This window comes from Hyperolius riggenbachi, chromosome 3 (assembly GCF_040937935.1).
Source record: "Hyperolius riggenbachi isolate aHypRig1 chromosome 3, aHypRig1.pri, whole genome shotgun sequence".
NCBI classification, from domain to species: Eukaryota; Metazoa; Chordata; class Amphibia; order Anura; family Hyperoliidae; genus Hyperolius; species Hyperolius riggenbachi.
The window spans coordinates 344,253,531-344,274,678 of record NC_090648.1 but is presented as its reverse complement, the minus strand read 5'-3'; the positions used below and the strand labels follow the sequence as shown (position 1 = coordinate 344,274,678).

At 44.4% G+C, this 21,148-nt stretch overlaps 1 protein-coding gene across 6 annotated transcripts in view; it reads right to left on the bottom strand.

Annotated features, from left to right (window-relative positions):
• Window positions 1-982: 982 nt before the first annotated feature.
• Window positions 983-21,148, bottom strand: part of APAF1 (apoptotic peptidase activating factor 1) — a 182,981-nt gene continuing 162,815 nt past the window's right edge. For all 6 annotated transcript variants that reach the window (XM_068276989.1, XM_068276987.1, XM_068276986.1 and 3 more), the window contains 2 exons: window positions 20,742-20,867; window positions 983-5,382 (listed from right to left, as the gene is read on the bottom strand). In XM_068276989.1, coding sequence (XP_068133090.1) covers window positions 5,236-5,382; window positions 20,742-20,867 — 273 coding nt within the window. In that variant the 3' untranslated portion in view covers window positions 983-5,235. The remainder of the gene's footprint in view (window positions 5,383-20,741; window positions 20,868-21,148) is intronic.

The window sequence follows — 21,148 nt, the reverse complement described above, 5'->3', positions numbered from 1 at the left end:
AATATACTGTACAGCGCTGCTGAAGATGTCATGGTTATATAAATACTAAATAATAATAAAATGCTTTAGCAGTGCAGTTAGATGAAATCTATTGGCATAATAAAAAGTATGCAGTGCTGTACTGCATGTATGTTAACAGCTGCAGTGAAACATACTTTGTATGTAGTGTATGCTTCACTGTAAAAGTCACATCACATGTGTAACTTGCAATGCAACTTTTCCCCTCCCATGCAATCTTGTTTTTACAGGGAGTTTGGCACATGACACCACATCTTGTTGTTTCCAAGTGTAGCCACACTCAGATGTGACTCAATGCACTGACCATCTGCCCATTGCCCAGTTGGGGCATGAATGTAGCTGACAGGTGGTGGCCTTCAGCCTCCTGTGTACAAAAGGCCTGAGGACCCTTTTACACTGAGGTGGTGCAGTAAATTTACCACACCCCACAGCCTAACGAAAGTCTGTGAGGGAGTTCACACTCCCCATGTTGCGTTACGCTGCGCCGGAAGCTCCCTATCTAACACGCTTCTCAACTTACGTTACCATCCAGCGATCTGTGCTGGACCGGAAGTCACATAAGTCTATGGTAGTGAGTGTGTTAAAAAACCCACCTCAGTCTTCAGCATTGCGTATTTGCGGAAGCGTATTTTAACAATACGCTTCCGCGCACGTCATCTATTGCCCTACAGGACATGAGCGTCATTTCCTGCTTGGCCAGATGCCAGATAAGGATTACCGCATACTAACGCAGTAATCCCCGAAGGCCTGTTTTTGGCAGAGTGGTGCATCAGTGTGCATAATCCTGCATCAACGTAATGATATTGGAATTATTTGCATCTCATTGACCGTCCCTAGGCATTTCTGCATGGCCATACTGAAAGTTTACTTGGCTGGAGTTATCCTTTAATTTGGGTGGAATCAACCTGAAATGAAAAAAAAAGAAGAAAAGAAATCTAAAAAAGATTACACCAGCACACGAGGAATGTATTAACATTTTATTCATCCAAAATATGAATGCGTAAAAAAAGAGAGACACCCTACGCCTTGCATAGAAAAGGTATGACTTATTTCTGGGATGCTGCTTCAGTTCATGTTTTCATAAAATTAGTAAACAGCCTTAATATGGCACTTAACATTTTTCTAGGAAGCAGAGTTATTTATAGCATTGTTGTAAAACAAGCATAGGGTACACATTCTGTACTATACATACAAAGTGTAGTGAAAAACAGTTGCGATAAAGAAACTTCTCCCTGATGAAGGTCAGTCATCATTATACATCAGCTAAACAATGCCAAAAAAATTACAAAAATTACTTAAAGGAGCATTTCATTCCCAGTTCAAACATTAAGAAGAAACACTAAGCTTGAATTTATATTATTTGGTATTTAGTATTGCACCTTCATTTGCAATTGCATTATTTTGGCATATTACATGCAGAGCAAAGGTGGCATGGTCTTGGCACAATTAACATTAAGAGATATTATTTGGAATCAGTGGAGGGTTGGCTACAATTGGTCTGTAGGTCCATTAGCATTGAGGTCTAGTTGAATGTCTGCAATAAAAAAAAAAAGCAAAAGCTTTCAGCTACCTATGATTGTGTAAGCTCCTTTTTCAGGCTAGTCATGATTTTGATCCTTGTGCTATGTTACATTCTGCTTAAAGGAAACCGGAAGATACAAAAAATTGACGTCCACTGCGCTTGCACTGTCCTTGCAGCACACGTCCTTAATTGCATTTCCATCGCCGGGAGCACAGTATGGTGTCGCACTGCGCTTGCGCAGGACACTCCCGGTGAGGGGAGAGCAAATGAGGACGCACATGGCCATCGACTTGCAAGTCGGTGATAATAAAACTTAGCCGTGGCAGGGGACCAGACGATCGTTCCAGGCCGGCACGGGCACAGGGCGGCTGCAGGGGGCTTGCAGAAGCCCCAGGTAAGTTTTTTTTTCAAACTATCTTCATGTTTCCTTTAAAGGACAACAGAAACAAGAGGGCTATAGAGGGTGCTATATTTATTTCATTTTAAGCAATACCAGTTGCCTAGCAGTCCAACTAATCCTCTGCCTCTGATACTTTTAGCCACAGACCCTGAACAAGCATACAGCAGATCAGGTGTTTCTGACAATATTGTCAGATCTCACAAGATTAGTTTCATGCTTGTTTCTGGTGTTATACAGACACTACTGCCGCCAAATAGCTCAGCAGGGCTGACGGGCAACTGGTATGGTTTAAAAGGAAATAAATATGGCAGCCTCCATATTCTTCTCATTACAGTTATCCTTTACGTTATTTTGCTCGTAAATGGCTCTCTAATTGCTGTCCTGTCTGCTGTTTGACTTTATGATCACTAGCTGCCCTGCAGCAGCCCCTAATGCTGGCCACGCACATATACCTTTAGTGCTCTTCTTTTAACTATTGATTTTTGTTACAAAAAACTCTATAGTGATCATTTTGATTGAAAATGATCACCATTAATTGCTCATTCTTTATGTTTGTAACAATCATGATATACATTTCTTACAACACCCTGGACCTCCAAAGAGAGCAGTGCACACAAAACCTGTTACTGTCTATGAAACTCTCAACCAACCTTCTAGAGTCATGATTTAGCTCCGCCTACTGAGGTCATCACTAACCAACACTGATTCATTTAAATAATGTATCTGACCAATACCGACCTCATAAAGAACACTTTAGCTGGTATATGAGGGTCAGTGATGACTTTCCATAAAACCAGATAGACCTCACCAGAGATGCAGGTATAAAAGGTTGACAGTGGGTACATCTCTGCCAAGGGCCGTAGGGCGGACCGCTATGATGTATATAATCAAGGAGTAAAGATTCAGAAGCCCACTTGTAACTTAAAGCAGGCAACCCCTTTACTTAGTATATATTTCACACAAATAAGATCCTTAACCCCCCTGGCGGTATAATTCCCGCGGCTGCGCAGCCGCGGGAGGTTTTTTTTCGCCATTTTTTTTTTTAGCATGTAGCTAGCCTAGCGCAAGCTACATGCTTCCCCCTCCCCGCGGCATCCGCCCGTCCCCTCCGATCGCCGCCGGCGCCGCTTGCCCATAAGGAAATCCCGTTCTGAGCGGGATTTCCTTGAGGGCTTCCCCCGTCGCCATGGCGACGAATGGAGTGAAGTGAAAAAAAAAATTATGTAAATCGGCACCCTCCGGCGGTTACCGCCAAGGAGGTTAAAGGGCAACTGTAATGAGAGGGATATAGAGGCTGCCATGTTTATTTCCTTTTAAGAAATACCAATTGCCTGGCTATCCTTCTGATCCTCTGCCTCAAATACATTTGGCCACAGACCCTGAACAAGCATACAGCAGATCAGGTATTTCTGACATTATTGTCAGATCTGACAAGATTAGCTGCATGCTTGTTTTTGGTGTTATTCAGACACTACTGCAGCCAAAGAGATCAACAGGGCTGCCAGGCATCTGGTATTGTTTAATAGGAAATAAATATGACAGCCTCCATAGACCGATCACTATAGTTGTCCTTTAAGCAGACAGAATTCATGCAATATAATAATGAAACAAAAAAGTTATGTCAGTTCACCACTTTTGTTTCCTGCCTAATTGATCAGCTCTGATAGAAGACTCCTGGACATATATTAGGCTGGAGAAGGAGAGTTGTACAGTATTGTAAAAGAGGGAGGAATAACGCCTCTCTGATGGAGGCAGTCATAGGACAGTGGAGGAGCACATTGTTTTGAGACAGATAAACAGCTCTGCTTTCTATACACACACTACACTTGCTTTACATGCTACTTAGATGTTGCTCAAAGAAAGTGTGAGCTTCAGTTGGGTGGGAGAACAGAGATTCCTTCAGTCTTGGCTGTAGCCGGGATGTCGTAAAAGACAGAACAGCAGAATGCATCGGCATTCCTTATAATAAAGCACCAACCAATCAGGACAAGGAGTGCTGGCATCATATTTGGGCTTTTTAATGTATTCTTTAATATACAGGTGAAACTCCTGGGAACGTTTTCAGGTGATGATGTGTGGAGTTCCACTGTAAAGCATGTGGGCCAGGCTCGCAGACTTTTCTCCCTCAGCTTCCCTCCACCACCGGATAACACACAGAGTATTTTGAGGTAAATGAAAAGAGATGCAAATTCTATTTGGTGGTTTAAAATTACAACAGTACAGTCTGAGTGAAATCTGGAAAACCTCTGAGTGGGAGCGTTCTCTTCCCTCTGCTCATGGCACACCTGACCTGCTCAAACGCTGGTCAAACACTGTATGATATGTAGTAGATCAGGAAACCAATGACTATATACCAGATACTGATCGTTTCTCTAGCTCACCCCAGTGCTGCACTCTGAATTAGATTTGATTCTGGCCAAAATCAAATCTAAAATTGATTGCACCATTTTCACTGGTGGCTTTAGAATGTGTCTCCATTGTGCACTGGCCAATAGGAATTCGAGGGTCAAAATTTCAGGACAGAACGAAATACATTTGTAATAAGCACAGGCTATTGGAATTTACCCTGGCCGCAAGAAAATCAACTGAATTCCCATCAGAGAACAGAGAAACACCTAAATAATAGCCTGTGTGGCAAAGGCCTAATTTTGTTGTACAAAACAAATAATGGCAGTTCAAACAGAGCACAAAGTACTATTATTGCCAATGTAGAGATTTGTGGAATATTATTTAGACTATACAGGGCACAGCGGACATCTAGAGCATTGCGGGGTTTACACTGAATGGTACTTTTCTGTTAGAAGAATGCAATCCTGAGAAGAGGTTTAAGTGATAAAAGCAAAACGTTTGCAATGCCAAGCAGTTGTAGAGACATCAAATGGAAGGAAAAGTACATCACCCTTTAGGAAAGATGTCTGAAGTAATGCTCCCAAGTGCAATTCACAGCTTATGTAAGAAACATATATTAACTTGTAAACGTAGTGCAACAGCTACAGTCCAAGAGCACAGCTTGTATTGTGTTTGTTTTGCTGCTTTCAGATAACATAAAGTACAGTGGGTTCATGACAACACAAGGAAAATGGTGCGATTAAGAGACATTCAATGTTATTCTGCTTCAGCTGCTGCTGAGTGGCAATTTAAAAAAAAAAAGCAGCGTGTTGTATTTGAGAGCTGTGCTAAGCTGAGCTCTGTACAGGGTCCCTGTAGCTTTGCTCTCAGTTTGCTGCCTGCTATACCAGGTAGATTATCAAAAGAGCCTAATGGAACAGCATATTTAATGCATGTGGAGTCATTGTCACTCCACTAACTGAAGCACATACAGAATTCCAAGATTGTCAATGGTTACAAAAGTTCTAAAAGAAGAACACGGGCGTATTGACTTTAAGTTTGTGCCGTTTGTGTAGAATGTCTGCTTGCAGGTTCCAGACTCCACATCCCACCACTGTAATATAAACACAACACATTGAGCTGAGAATTAGTGCAATAAAGTGTTTAAAATATTATCTGTTAGGCTTTGGAAAAAGCATTGCAAACATAGATATCTGTATTCTTTATGCAACTTTAAAGTAATACTTGAAGCACTGTCACCCCTGTTGCAGCTATTTGATGACCATCTGGTTGAATACACCTCCGTGAGCCCTCAGAAGGCAGCACTTGTGTTCCCGAAGATGCATGGCTCCGCACTGCGCACTCACTTGCGTATGTGCAAGATGGAGCTGTCTGTATTTGGGAGCACTTGGGGACACGTGTGCGCTTCAAGCCTTACGAGGGCTCACAGAGGTGGTTAATTTCACCGGGGGACATCGATGGAACAAGAGGACTGAGAGAGGACAGGGAAGGTTCAATAGGTAAGTATCTGACTTGTTTTCACTACAGACTTGCTTGAAAAAGACTATTATGCAAACAATGAAAATATATTAAGGTAATCTTGTAAGGAAGTAAACTGCCCCCAGGGGTACTTCGCTCAGGAAGAGGAAGTCTCTGGATCCTAATCCGGAGCTGGCAGCCTCCGAACAGTGTGTGGCAATGTTTACCAATCCTCGCTCCTGCGCAGGCGCAGTACAAGCTTCCCCTTGGGCTCGAGTGGAAATAGTCTATCAGGCTTGGCTATTTCCGCGGTAGCTCAATGGGAAACTTGTACTGAGCCTGCGCAGGAGCAAGGATTGGTAAATATTGCTGAGTGCTGAAGCCCCTACTGCGTTTGCGTCACCTGCCTTTGTCAGCAGCTGCCAGATGGGGGAAGCCTCACCAGGATCCAGAGGATTCCCCTTCCTGAGGTAAGTACCCCATAATGGCACTTTTTTCCCTTACAAGTTCTCTTTATGAAATATATACAGTAATTAAAATGAAAGTGACTCTACCTCATCTACCTGGCTATTTATAGGGCCACTATCACTAACAATTATAAAATTCAAATTACGTGTACTATTTATACACATAAAATGTACATTTGTTCCTGAATAAAGTTGCACATTAATACGCTGCCTTAACCTCCCTGGCTCGGGCTAGCCACTGCAGGGGATCACATGGCCCCGGGAGGTTTTTTTAAAAATAAAAATGGTTGTATTTTGTTAAGCTAGCACTTTGCTAGCTAACCATGTGGCCCAAGTCCCTCCGGTCCCCACCGATAGCCGCCGTTATACATACCCCCAGGGATCCCGCAATGGCGCAGCCTCCCAATCAGCTCCAGGCTTCGCTATGGGGAGGATCGGGACTGCGCATGACGTCATGTCCGATCGTCGCCGTAGCGACGAGTGAAGCTTATTGGTGAAGCCGCGGCTCTCTCAGAATCACATACGGGTAAATATTGCCAGCGGCGATTCGGGGGGGGGGGGGGCACGTGGGGAGGGGGTGGTCTGTGGGAGGTCAGAGAGGTGCTGGGGGACTTGGGGCACATAGTTAGCTAGCGAAGTGCTAGCTAACATATAAAAAAAAACACATTTTATTTTAAAAAAAAACTCCCGCGGACGCAGCCACTGAAACTGCGTACCGCCAGGAGGGTTAAAGGAAGCCTAAAGGGAAATAAAAAAAGAAAAAAGTGTTTCACTTACCTGGGGCTTCTACCAGCCCCCTGCAGCCGTCCTGTCCCGCGCGGGTCCTCAATGATCCTCCGTTCTCCCGCCGCCTGCTAGTTTCATTTTTGCAGACTGAGTCGGCAGGCCACTGCGCCTACGCGGCCCTGGCCATGCGTATCCTCCTTTGCAATCCCCTCTGCAATAGCATCCTGCACAGGAAATGCGAGAAAGATATGCGTGGCAATGGCCGCGCAGGCGCACTGGCCCGCTGACTCAGTCTGCAAAAATGAAACTAGCTGGCAGAGGGAGAAAGGAGGATTGTTGAGTACCGACGTGGGACAGGACGGCTCCAGGGGGCTGGTGGAAGCCCCCGGTAAGTGAAACTTTTTTTTTTTTTTTTTTTTTTTTTTTTTTTTTTACTTCCCTTTAGGTTTCCTTTAATGTCTCAGTATGTCCTGAAAAACTGTTCATGCCAAATGTTTACTTTACAAAATTACTTATTTACAATATACTTATTTAAATGTGCAAGTTTACCAAATGGTTACATTTCAGTAATCAGCAGGAGCTAGCTAGAGTCCTATGCTGTAAACCTATGCTGTAAATTATGTCAATTTCTTTAGAAACTCTGTATCAAATATGAATACACGTGACTTGTCAGCATTTAGAAACAAAGTAACATACTTGTCTGCACCCTGACTGCTTTATAGCCTCAGCTACTGACTGCTAGCTACACTACAAACTTCCACAAGTGGCTTGTTGGCACTTTGTGCTATAAGCTCCAGCACACGCCACTTAGTACACTCTGTACTACAAGTCATTACACTTCATCTGTCAGCACTGTGAACTGAAGTGCAACCCCCACAACTAGCTTGTCAGGGCACAGCAGGGCAAACTAAAGACTTCTTCTCCATTTCAATGACCCACAATGGGACATAGCTTAGTGTTCAAACTATGGCGTATCTGTCCATTCTAAATCCTACAGACTGAGGGAGCTAGATTCATTTAATTATTCCAATAAATTGCTAGTTTTGTAGTAGTGCCTAGCAACTCCTTTTGTCAACTTCAGTAATGTATCACTTTATAATTATTATTATTGATTTAGAATTCTATGGTATTCCATAACACTTCATAAAAACCACCGTTTACTATTTGCCCCCATGTGCGAGTGAGATGTGTCTTCTTACCCATCTCCACTCAACTTTTAACTGTCCCCACCTCCTCCCTATTTTTTCCCCATCAGCCTCACAGTCTCCACCTCATTCTCATACAATTCTTTACTGTCCCCACCCATAGTGTACCCAGTAATTTGTTTCCTTCAGATACATTGTTGTTGAGTGACTCTTCAAGGTGAGCTACCCTTACCATTTTTAAACTGCTTTTAGACCTTTTATCACATCTGGGCAGCCTCCTCCAAGCAGTTTATGTCCTTACCCCCTGTGGGAACAGTGTTAACCTACTAATATTATAAATGGAAAAGTTTGGATGTTTGTTACTCGATCACGCAAAAGTGGCTGAACGGATTTGAATGAAATTTGGCACACACATAGTACATTACCTGGAATAAAGTATAGGATACTTTTTATTCCCATAGCCAAAAAGTGGGTGGAGACAAATACAAATTTCACTGGGAAAACTTAAACTGCAGCCATTCTTACACTGTTGGCAATGGCAAGGTTCTCAAACTTTGCACAGTTGGTTACTGGGTGACTGGGGTACATATTCAAAAAAGTGGGTGGAGCCTATAAAAGCCAATCAAAATTCACCTATTTATTTTCAAGGGGAATATTTAATTGCTGCCATTCTTGCACTGTAAATGGCACAAGCCTCAAGCCTGGTATGGGTGGTCATTGGGTGACTGGGGTTCAAATTCAAAAAGGGTTGGAGCCACAGCCAATCAGATTTGTTTAATTTCTCAATGCAAATTATTGATGCCAAAGACTGCAAAGTTCACAAACTAGGTCATTGAGTAATTGTGTGTTAGGGTAAGAAAAAGAGGGTGGAGCTAAAACCAGTCAAATGCATACCCAGGCGACGCCAGGCCATCAGCTAGTATATAATAGTAGCTAGATTTTAGTATCTATTTGGACAGGTTTTTATTGTTTTTGCAGAGCGAGCAACCAGTGTTGCTTGCGAATTTTCGCATTGAAAATCCCGTTTTCGCATTTTTTGCCGAATTTTCGCGAAAATTAGCTTAAATTTTCGCATTTTTGCCCAATAGCGAAATTTAAAGGTAAAGTGCCATATTTAGCCCAAATACTAAATTTCAAAAATAACTGCTATATTCGATATGTGCTTAGCATGAAAATTAGAAAATTGATAGGAAGTAATGTCTTCTCTCCCCGTATTAGGTTGCCCATGATTCTTAGCTGCAGAATTGACCCAGGAACCATATAACTACAACCAATCAGACAACAGACAGGCCCCTGAGAAGACTAGCTCTCTGACACACCAGCCTCTGTTGGGAAGAGTTAGTGGATGCGATAGGAGTAGAGAGAGCTTAGCTAGCTACCAGGGGCATAGCAATAGGGGGTGCAGAGGTAGCCACCGCATCGGGGCCCTTTGGGCCCACCCTCAACCACAGTATTAGCTCTTCATTGGTCCTATACTGATAATATTTACTTCTATAGATGATTAGAATAGCAGTGATTGGATAGCCCTGTTACATTTTGAGATTGCCTCCCTGAATAGATCCCAGCAAGTGCTGGCCCACTTTGTTATAGTCGCAGCTAAACAAAGTATAGCCAGGGCCTGGAGAACTCAATTCGCCTCATTTGAGGAAGTCAAGAGCAGGGTGACATCTTTTATGACTCAGGAAAGGATGGCTGCGATCCTTGAGGACAAGGTAGATAAATTCAACAAAATCTGGGAACCATGGCATGCGCTCATTCTCACCTCCTGAGCCATAAGCTAATGTTAGTCTCCAGGATGGAGTCTGTGGGCCCCCAACACCATTCCCCTTTCCCCCCCCCCCCCTTCCCCTCTCCCCTAGCTTTCCCCCTCCCTTTCTTCTTTCCTCACTTTTATTTTCACTCTTTTCTTCTATTTTCTACCTCTATCTTAATTTTTAGGGCATTTGCCCTCCAAACAGTATAAGAAGACAGAACAAGTTGGTTAAGCTGTGCCTTGCTGTAACATATTACGTTATTGTTGCACGAGTTGCCTAGGGCTAACCTAACGAGGCTTTTATTTTTAATTGAAAGACTCTACTATACTTGAGCAATGTCTTCTTACTATATTGGTCCATTGTTGTATATGTTACGGCCAGAACCCGAAGTTTGGCCACTTCTAGTTCTGGCCGGCCACTTCGGGTTCTGGCCGGCCAATGCGCGAAGTGGCCGCTGCGCTGCGGCCAATGTGAGGAATGGAATGAATCCTGTAACATTCATGTATCTTCTGACCGCAGCGCAGCGGCCAAACGTATCGCAACTTAGTTATTTTAATGAAATTAAGCCGGCGGCAATGAAACAGATGAAGCCGCCGGCTTTTTCTCTGCCTCTCTCTCTCTCCTTCCTCTCCCCGCCTCTCTCTCCTTCTCTTATTATTGGCAGCACTACGTGTCCCCCCTTCAGAGTCGTTCGTCGCGCCAGGGAGAGCAGAGCGGGGAGGCTGCAGACATCGCTTCTGCCAGCACCCCGCTCTGCAGGAACGGCAGGCTTCCCTGGTGCGACGAACGACTCTGGAGGGGGACACGTAGTGCTGCCAATAATAAGAGAAGGAGAGAGGGGCGGGGGGGGGGGGGGGGAGGAGAGAGAAAGAGGCAGAGAAAAAGCCGCCGGCTTAATTTCATTAAAATAACTAAGTTGCGATAGGTTTGGCCGCTGCGCTGGGGCCAGAATATACATGAATGTTACAGGATTCATTCCATTCCTCACATTGGCCGCAGCGCAGCGGCCACTTCGCGCATTGGCCGGCCAGAACCCGAAGTGGCCGGCCAGAACTAGAAGTGGCCAAACTTCGGGTTCTGGCCGTAACATATATATCTATTTTTGAAAACTCAATAAAAATATTGAAACAGAATAGCAGTGATCATTAATACACTGTTTCCCATCCCTTTCTTGCACCTCTGACACTGTGGTTGTCCTTGACTGGTTTTGGTGTGACGTATCAATTGTTATGTATAGAGAGCTTAGGGGGCCCCAATGCAAAACTTGCCCTGGGGCCCACAGCTTCTTAGTTATGCCATGGCTAGCTAGCTCATCTATTTGCAGTCTACTGTGCGTTTGTGGTTTGAAAATTTCCACAAATACAAGCTACAGCAGGCTGGATTGTAGTTGTATTCTAAGGGCCCGTTTCCACTTGTGCGGTGCAGAATCGCCACCGCTGACAAAATCTCATGCAGGTGCGATTCCGCATGCGTATTTTACCGCGCTTTCGCATAGGTTAGTATTGATGCGATTTTAACCATGTCACTGCCTGTGTGATTTAACATTACTTTCTATGCAAAATCGCGGTAAAATACGCATGCCAAAACCGCATGCGTTTTCCCTATTAAATACATTAGCAGCTATTCGCATAGCGGTGTGCAAATTCTGACAGCTCTTCCATGCAGGTTTCTCCCGCACAGAAAACCGCTCAGGATTACCGACAAGTGGAAACAGGGCCATCCACTTGTATTGGCTATGCGAATCCGCATGCGAATTCTCGATAGTGGAAACGGGCCCTAAAACAAAAGTCTTTTTTAAAGGAGAACTGTAGTGCGAGTTATATGGAGGCTGCCATATTTATTTCCATTTAAAGGGGAACTGAAGTAAGAGGTATACGGAGGCTGCCATATTTATTTCCTTTTAATCAATACCAGTTGCCTGGCAGCCCTGCTGGTCTATTTCTCTGCAGTAGTATCTGAATAACACCAGAAACAAACATGCAGCTAGTCTTATCAGATCTGACTTTAAAGTCTGAAACACCTGATCTGCTGCATGCTTGTTCAAGGGCTATGGCTAATAGTATTAGAGGCATAGGATCAGCAGGGCTGCCAGGCAACTGGTATTGCTTAAAAGGAAATAAACATGGCAGCCTTCATATACCTCTCACTTCAGCTCCCCTTTAAGCAATACTTGCTTGGCTGTCCTGCAGATCAATGTGGCTGCAGTAGTGTCTGAATCACACCAGAAACATGCATGCATTCAGATCTTGTCAGATCTGAAAATAATGTCAGAAACACCTGATCTACTGCGTGCTTGTTCAGGGGCTATGGCTAAAAGTATTAGGGCCCATTCACACGAGAGCGCTTTGCCTCGATTTCGGCAAAACGCTCAAACGCTAGCGCTTTTTAAAAGCGCTAGTGTAATAAAACCCTATGGGCCCATTCTTACTTGGGCGATTTGCGCTAATCGCCGCAAATCGCTCAAAATCACGAAAAGCAAACGCGTCGCCTGCACCATTTTCAGGCGAGTTTCCGGCGATCACGTTTCAGTGCCATAGAAGCGCTCAAATCATTTGCGTAAAAATCGCCGCAGTGTTCGGTGATTTTCCCACTGAAAAATTACTCAGGCTTACCACCGGCGTTTTGCGCTTTCAAGTGTGAATGGGCCCTTAGAGGCAGAGGATTAGCAAGATGGCCAGGCATCTGGTATTGTTTCAAAGGAAAAAAATATGACAGCCTTCATATTCATCTCCAAAGAGTTGTCCTTTAACCACTTGCCGACCGCACGCTTATACCGTGCGTCGGCAAAGTGGCAGCTGCAGGACCAGCGACGCAGAACTGCATCGCCAGCTGCAGGCTGATTAATCAGGAAGCAGCCGCTCGCGCGAGCGGCTCCTTCCTGTCATTTCACGGCGGGGGGCTCCGTGAATAGCCTGCGGGCCGCCGATGGCGGCTCGCAGGCTAAATGTAAACACAAGCGGAAATAATCTGCTTTGTTTACATTGTACGGCGCTGCTGCGCAGCAGCGCCGTAAGGCAGATCGGCGATCCCCGGCCAATCAGCGGCCGGGGATCGCCTCCATGTGACAGGGGACGTCCTGTCACTGGCTGCACAGGACGGATAGCGTCCTGTGCAGCCCGGATCACCGGGGGGAGAGGTAGGAGAGGGAGGGGGGTGAATGTCGCCACGGAGGGGGGCTTTGAGGTGCCCCCCCCGCAACTAGCCTGCACGCAGGAGCGATCAGACCCCCCCTGCACATCATCCCCATAGGGGGGAAAAAAGGGGGGCGATCTGATCGCTCTGCGTGCACCCTGATCTGTGCTGGGGGCTGCAGAGCCCACCCAGCACAGATCACAACAAACAGCGCTGGTCCTTAAGGGGGGGTAAAGGGTGGGTCCTCAAGCGGTTAAAGCAGAGTTCCCCAACCCTGTCCTCAAGGCCAACCAACAGTGTATGTTTTGTGGAAATGTTTTGTGGTAGTTAATCAGCTCTGCTGAGACACTAATTACCCCACCTGTGCATGCTTGTGGTTTACTGCATGCAAAACATGTACTGTTGGTGGGCCTTGAGGACAGGGTTGGGGAACTCTGCTTTAAAGGACAACTGTATTGAGAGGTATATTGAGGCTGCCATGTTTATTTCCTTTTAAGCAATACCAGTTCCCTGCCTATCTTGCTGATCCTCTACCATTAATACTTTTAGCCATAGACCCTGAACAAGCACGCAGCAGATCAAGCGTTTCTGATATTTGTGTCAGATTTCTGACAAGACTAGCTGCATGCTTGTTTCTGGTTTGATTCAAATACTACTGCAGCCAAATAGACCAGCAGGGCTGCCAAGCAACTGGTTTTGATTTAAAAGAAAAACATTTGGCAGCCTCCATTTCCCCCACTACAGCTGTCCTTCAGGCCCCATTCACACTTGAAAGCGCAAAACGCCAGCTGCATGAGTGATTTTTCAGCGGAAAAAAATCACTGAACACTGCAACAATTTTTCCGCGATCGCGTTTTGCGCTTCTATAGCACTGAAACGCGATTGCCGCGAAATTGCCTGAAGGCGACGCGTTTGCATTTCACTATTTTGGGCGATAAGTGGCGATTAGCGCATATCGCCCAAGTAAGAACGGGCCCATAGGGTTTAATTACACAAGCACTTTCAAAAGCGCTAGCGTTTGAGCGTTTTGCCGAAACCACCGGCAAAACTCTTTAGTGTGAATGGGGCCTCAAGCATGGTTGCTGTGTCCAAGCCGATGTTACGATTTTTTTTTATTTGTACACCGTCAGCTTCTCCTGACTTTTGGGGGTGATGGTCACTCAGACCAAGCCGCTGACACCCCCCCCCCCCATCAATTTATGGGATATGTACACTGCCTGCGTCTCCTGACTTATGGGGGTGATGGACACTTTGATCGAGCCGCTGCTCCCCCCACCACTGTCATTTTATGGGATGTGTACATTGCCTGCTTCTCCTGGACCTGACTTATGGGGGTGATGGTCACTCTGACCGAGCCGCTGCTCCCCTGGCACTGTAATAATACTGACATACTGCACTTCATATAATTTTTTTTTTATTCAAATCACTATGTATATTAAGGCGTTTCACAAAAAAAAATTATGTTTTCCCCTTATACCCACTGTTCTCCTTAACATACTCTGCTAATTTGGTGATTCTAGCTTGTAAGGGGGCTTTGACATTTACAGAGAAAATAGCGGACATTAGGCGAAAATAAACGCTAAAATATTCGGGCGAATTTTTGCTTGTCGAAGCGAAAATTGTACATATTTCGGCGAAAAGAATATTTGCATTTTCGCTCATCACTGAGCGCGACCACCTATACCCCAAGAGTTACCAATGATCCAAGTGGAGACGGAAAATTCACCAGCGCATTGCTGTGGTTGCCGCTATTGCCACACAAGTTTGTATTATTCTATACTGCATTTCAACCACTTTTATCGACATACTACACCAGTGGTAGGCAAACCTGGCTCTCCAGCTGTTAAAGGGGTTCTTCCGCCAATGAGGAAAAAAATAAAAAGTGGTTTATGCATAAACTATTAAACATCCTTCTAAAATAGTGTAAAAAGTTAAAAAAAAATGAATAATTTCATCAATACAACATGTAATGTAAACAGTGACGTATGAAGGACTGGGAGGCTAATCCATTTGTTGGGGTGTTTTTTTTTTACTTTCTTTTCACAACCATACCTCCTGCCTAAGTAGTTTTCAGTGGTATAACCCACTTCTAGCAGGAATTGCCTTTATAGCCCTAATGACTGAGCTCCACTGAGCTGCTGAATATGTGTTTACATTATTGCTAGGCAACCAGCGGTGTACAGAGACTCCTTTGTGAAAAAGAGTCATAAGCTGCTGGGAGAATGAATCAGTCCTAACTACACCATATGATTCTTTGTCAGATTTGATTCAATTTTATTTGATTCATTGATTTAACCACTTAAGGACCGCCCCCAGCCAATGGGCGGCGGCAAAGTCCAGGCCCAAACGACCGCAATACACCCATCGGCGGGGGCAGCTGCGGGAGTGGCTATGCGGCGATCGCGTCATTCGTGACGCGATCAGCCGCCGGGGACTGGCTCCGCCCACCGTTCGCTGTAACCCGCCGGCCGTTCGGAAGCGCCGGCGGGTTACTAGCACCCGGATCGCCGCTGAAACAATGTATAATAGGCTTTGTAATGTATACAAAGCCAAATATACTGGCTGCCTCCTGCCCTGGTGGTCCCAGTGTCCGAGGGACCACCAGGGCAGGCTGCAGCCACCCTAGTCTGCACCCAAGCACACTGATTTCCCCCCCCCCTGCCCCCTGATCGCCCACAGCACCCCTCAGACCCCCCCTGCCCACCCCCCAGACCACTGTTTGCACTCAGTCACCCCCCTAATCACCCATCAATCACTCCCTGTCACTATCTGTCAACGCTATTTTTTTTTTTAGTCCCTAATCTGCCCCCTACTCCCTCCTGATCACCCCCCCACCCCTCAGATTGTCCCCAGACCCCCCCCCCCCTGTGTACTGTATGCATCTATCCCCCCTGATCACCTGTCAATCACCCGTCAATCACCCCCTGTCACTGCCACCCATCAATCAGCCCCTAACCTGCCCCTTGCGGGCAATCTGATCACCCACCCACACCAATAGATCGCCCGCAGGTCCGACATCAGATCACCTCCCAAGTGCAGTGTTTACATCTCTTCTCTCCTCTAAACACCCACTAATTACCCATCAATCACCCATCAATCACCCCCTATCACCACCTGTCACTGTTACCCATCAGATTAGACCCTAATCTGCCCCTTGCGGGCACCCAATCACCCGCCCACACGCTCAGATTGCCCTCAGACCCCCCCTTATCAATACGCCAGTGCAATATTTACATCTGTTATTCCCTGTAATAACCCACTGATCACCTGTCAATCACCCATCAATCACCCCCTGTCACTGCCACCCATCAATCACCCCCTGTCACTGCCACCCATCAATCAGCCCCTAACCTGCCCCTTGCGGGCAATCTGATCACCCACCCACACCAATAGATCGCCCGCAGGTCCGACATCAGATCACCTCCCAAGTGCAGTGTTTACATCTCTTCTCTCCTCTAAACACCCACTAATTACCCACCAATCACCCCCCATCACCACCTGTCACTGTTACCCATCAGATTAGACCCTAATCTGCCCATAGGGCACCCAATCACCCGCCCACACCTCAGAACGCCCTCAGACCCCAGCCCTGATCACCTCGCCAGTGCATTGCTTGCATCTATTTCCCCCCTCTAATCACACCTTGAGACACTCATCAATCACCTCCTGTCACCCCCTAGCACACCTACCCATCAGATTAGGCCCTAATTTTCCCCGTGTGGGCTCCTGATCACTCGGCCAAACCCTCAGATCCCCCTCAGACCCCCTTCCGATCACCTCCCCAGTGCATTGATTGCATCTATTTTCCCCTCTAACCGCCCCCTGAGACACCCATCAATCACCTCCTGTCACCCCCCTAGCACTCCTATCCATCAGATCAGGCCCAATACATCCTGTCATCTAAGAGGCCACCCTGCTTATGACCGGTTCCACAGAATTTGCCCCCTCATAGACCACCTGTCATCAAAATTTGCAGATGCTTATACCCCTGAACAGTCATTTTGAGAAATTTGGTTTCCAGACTACTCACAGTTTTGGGCCCGTAAAATGCCAGGGCAGTATAGGAACTGCACAAGTGACCCCATTTTAGAAAGAAGACACCCCAAGGTATTCTGTTAGGTGTATGTTGAGTTCATAGAAGATTTTATTTTTTGTCAAAAGTTAGCGGAAATTGGATTTTTATTGTTTTTTTCACAAAGTGTCATTTTTCACTAACTTGTGACAAATAAAATCTTCTATGAACTCACCATACCCCTAACGGAATACCTTGGGGTGTCTTCTTTCTAAAATGGGGTCACTTGTGGGGTTCCTATACTGCCCTGGCATTTTAGGGGCCCTAAACCGTGAGGAGTAGTCTAGAAAACAAATGCCTCAAAATGACCTGTGAATAGGACGTTGGGCCCCTTAGCGCACCTAGGCTGCAAAAAAGTGCCACACATGTGGTATCGCCATACTCAGGAGAAGTAGTATAATGTGTTTTGGGGTGTATTTTTACACATACCCATGCTGGGTGGGAGAAATATCTCTGTAAATGGACAATTGCGTGTAAAAAAAAAATCAAAAATGTGTCATTTACAGAGATATTTCTCCCACCCAGCATGGTTATATGTAAAAATACACCACAAAACACATTATACTACTTCTTCTGAGTACGGCGATACCACATGTGTGACACTTTTTTGCAGCCTAACTGTGCTAAGGGGCCCAAAGTCCAATGAGTACCTTTAGGATTTCACAGGTCATTTTAAGACACCCCAAGGTATTCTGTTAGGTGTATGATGAGTTCATAGAAGATTTTATTTTTTGTCACAAGTTAGCGGAAATTGATATGTATTGTTGTTTTTTTTTCAAAAAGTGTCATTTTCCGCCAACTTGTGACAAAAAACTGCCCTGGCATTTTAGGGGCCCTAAACCGTGAGGAGTAGTCTAGAAAACAAATGCCTCAAAATGACCTGTGAATAGGACGTTGGGCCCCTTAGCGCACCTAGGCTGCAAAAAAGTGTCACACATGTGGTAGAAGATTTTATTTTTTGTCACAAGTTAGCGGAAAATGACACTGTGAAAAAAAACAATTAAAATCAATTTCCGCTAACTTGTGACAAAAAAAAAATCTTCTATGAACTCACCATACTCCTAACGGAATACCTTGGGGTGTCTTCTTTCTAAAATGGGGTAATTTGTGGGGTTCCTATACTGTCCTGGCATTTTAGGGGCCCTAAACCGTGAGGAGTAGTCTTGAAACCAAATTTCTCAAAATGACCTGTGAAATCCTAAAGGTACTCATTGGACTTTGGGCCCCTTAGCGCAGTTAGGGTGCAAAAAAGTGCCACACATGTGGTATCGCCGTACTCAGGAGAAGTAGTATAATGTGTTTTGGGGTGTATTTTTCCACATACCCATGCTGAGTGGGAGAAATATCTCTATAAATAGACAATTGTGTGTAAAAAAAATTAAAAAATTGTCATTTATGGAGATATTTCTCCCACCCAGCATGGGTATGTGTAAAAATACACCCCAAAACACATTATACTACTTCTCCTGAGTACGGCAATACCACATGTGTGGCACTTTTTTGCAGTCTAACTGCGCTAAGGGGCCCAAAGTCCAATGAGCATCTTTAGGCTTTACAGGGGTGCTTACAATTAGGCACCCCCCAAAATGCCAGGACAGTGAACACACCACACAAATTACCCCATTTTGGAAAGTAGACACTTCAAGGTATTCAGAGAGGAGCATAGTGAGTCCGTGGCAGATTTCATTTTTTTTTGTCGCAAGTTAGAAGAAATGGAAACTTTTTTTTTTTTTTTTTGTCACAAAGTGTCATTTTCCGCTAACTTGTGACAAAAAATGAAATCTTCTATGAACTCACCATGCCTCTCACTGAATACTTTGAGATGTCTTTTTTCCAAAATGGGGTCATTTAAGGGGTATTTGTACTATCCTGGAATTTTAGCCCCTCATGAAACCTGACAGGTGCGCAGAAAAGTCAGAGATGCTTGAAAATGGGAAAATTCACTTTTGGCACCATAGTTTGTAAATGCTATAACTTTTACCAAATCCAATAAATATACACTGAATGTTTTTTTTTTTAATCAAAGACATGTAGCAGAATAACTTTCGCGCTCAAATGTATAGGAAATTTTACTTTATTTGAAAAATGTCAGCACAGAAAGTTAAAAAAGTCATTTTTTTGCCAAAATTCATGTATTTTTTGATGAATATAATACAAAGTAAAACTCGCAGCAGCAATCAAATAGCACCAAAAGAAAGCTGTATTAGTGACAAGAAAAGGAGGTAAAATTCATTTAGGTGGTAGGTTGTATGAGCGAGCAATAAACCGTGAAAGCTGCAGTGGTCTGAATGGAGAAAAAGGCTCTGGTCCTTAAGGGGCGAAAAGACTGTGGTCCTCAAGTGGTTAAATCAATCTGACATGTCAGATTCATGATTCGATTCAAATTGAATCGAATCATTAATCGGACATGTCAGATTGAATCAAATCAAATCAATAAATCAAATCAAATTGAATCGAATCTGACAAAGAATCATATGGTGTAGATGGGACTGATTCATTCTCCCAGCAGCTTATGACTCTTTTTCACAAACAAGTCTCTGCACGGCCTCTGGTTGCCGAGCAACAGTGTAAACACATATTCAGCAGCTCAGCAGTTTTATTACTTTTATTATTATTATTTAGTATTTATATAGCGCCGACATATTACGCAGCGCTGTACAGTGTATATTATATATATATATTCTTGTCACTAACTGTCCCTCAAAGGAGCTCACAATCTAATCCCTACCATTGCCATATGTCTATATTATGTAGTGTAAGTACTGTAGTCTAGGGCCAATTTTTAGGGGGAGCCAATTAACTTATCTGTATGTTTTTGGAATGTGGGAGGAGACCGGAGTGCAGATACGGAGAGAACATACAAACTCTTTGCAGATAGTGCCCTGGCTGGGATTCAAACCGGGGACCCAGCGCTGCAAGGCAAGAGAGCTAACCACTACGCCACCGTGCTGCAGTTAGGGCTATAACGGCGATTTCTGCTAGAAGTGGGTTATACCACTGAAAACTACTTAGGCAGGAGTTATGGTTGTGAAAAGAAAGTAAAAGAAACACCACCACTAACAAATGTATTAGCCTCCCAGTCATCATCCCTTACTATTTACATTACATGTTGTATTCATTCTTTTTTTAAAAAACGTTTTACACTATTTTAGAAGGATGTTTAATAGTTTATGCATAATCCACTTTTTTTCCCCTCATTTGCGAAAGAACCCCTTTAAGGAACTACAAGTACAGGGACTTGTAGTTCCTTAACAGCTGGAGAGCCAAGTTTGCCTATCACTGTACTACACTATGCATGGCTCCCAGTGTCTTTCTGTCCCCATTTTGACCTTACATCTGGACCCCTTATATAACCTTTTTGGTCCATTCAGTAAAGCTTCTGAGAAATAACGTTATCAAGCTGGGGCTTGAGCTTCTAGCTCTGTAAATGACTACATTTGTGCAGGAATTTTCCATTGCATTAGAGCTAGGTCTCTGGTCTTACTACTATGCCACTTTGTTCAAAGTGTTTTATTTTCATAATGGGCAATAATGTGCAGGTGGAATTCTTGTTGTATGTAATCTTCACTTAGAATTCTAGCATGACAATCACAGTGTGTAACTCCCTCCTCGCCATTTCAAGCAGGGCAAACTGAAGCCTCTTTATCTTCAATGAGGAAAAAATACTTTACTGACAGATGTAATTCTTTGCCACTTACTTTAACGTCTGCTCCGCAGGATACTATTAGTCTGCAGTCAGGAGAGAAGTGCATATCCTTCACCCAGTCATCACCATTATTCACACGACACAATCTGAGCAGCTGACCGCTCTGTACAGCCCAAATCTGACAAGTCAAATACACCATAAAAGACAACATCAAATATGTAGACCTGTACAACACCAGTCATAAGTCATTAAATCATTTCTTCCAAGCGCTTTGTAAATGCCAAGAAGCTAATAAATACCTCAAAGAAAATGCTAAAGATTACCAGTTAAAATACCACGATCGTGACAAAAAATAAAAATAAAATACATGTGTACACATATATAAAATATATAAATCTGTCCCAAAGTAAAATTCTCTGTATATTACTTTTCTTATGTTGCGGTCACTAGAGTAGGTAT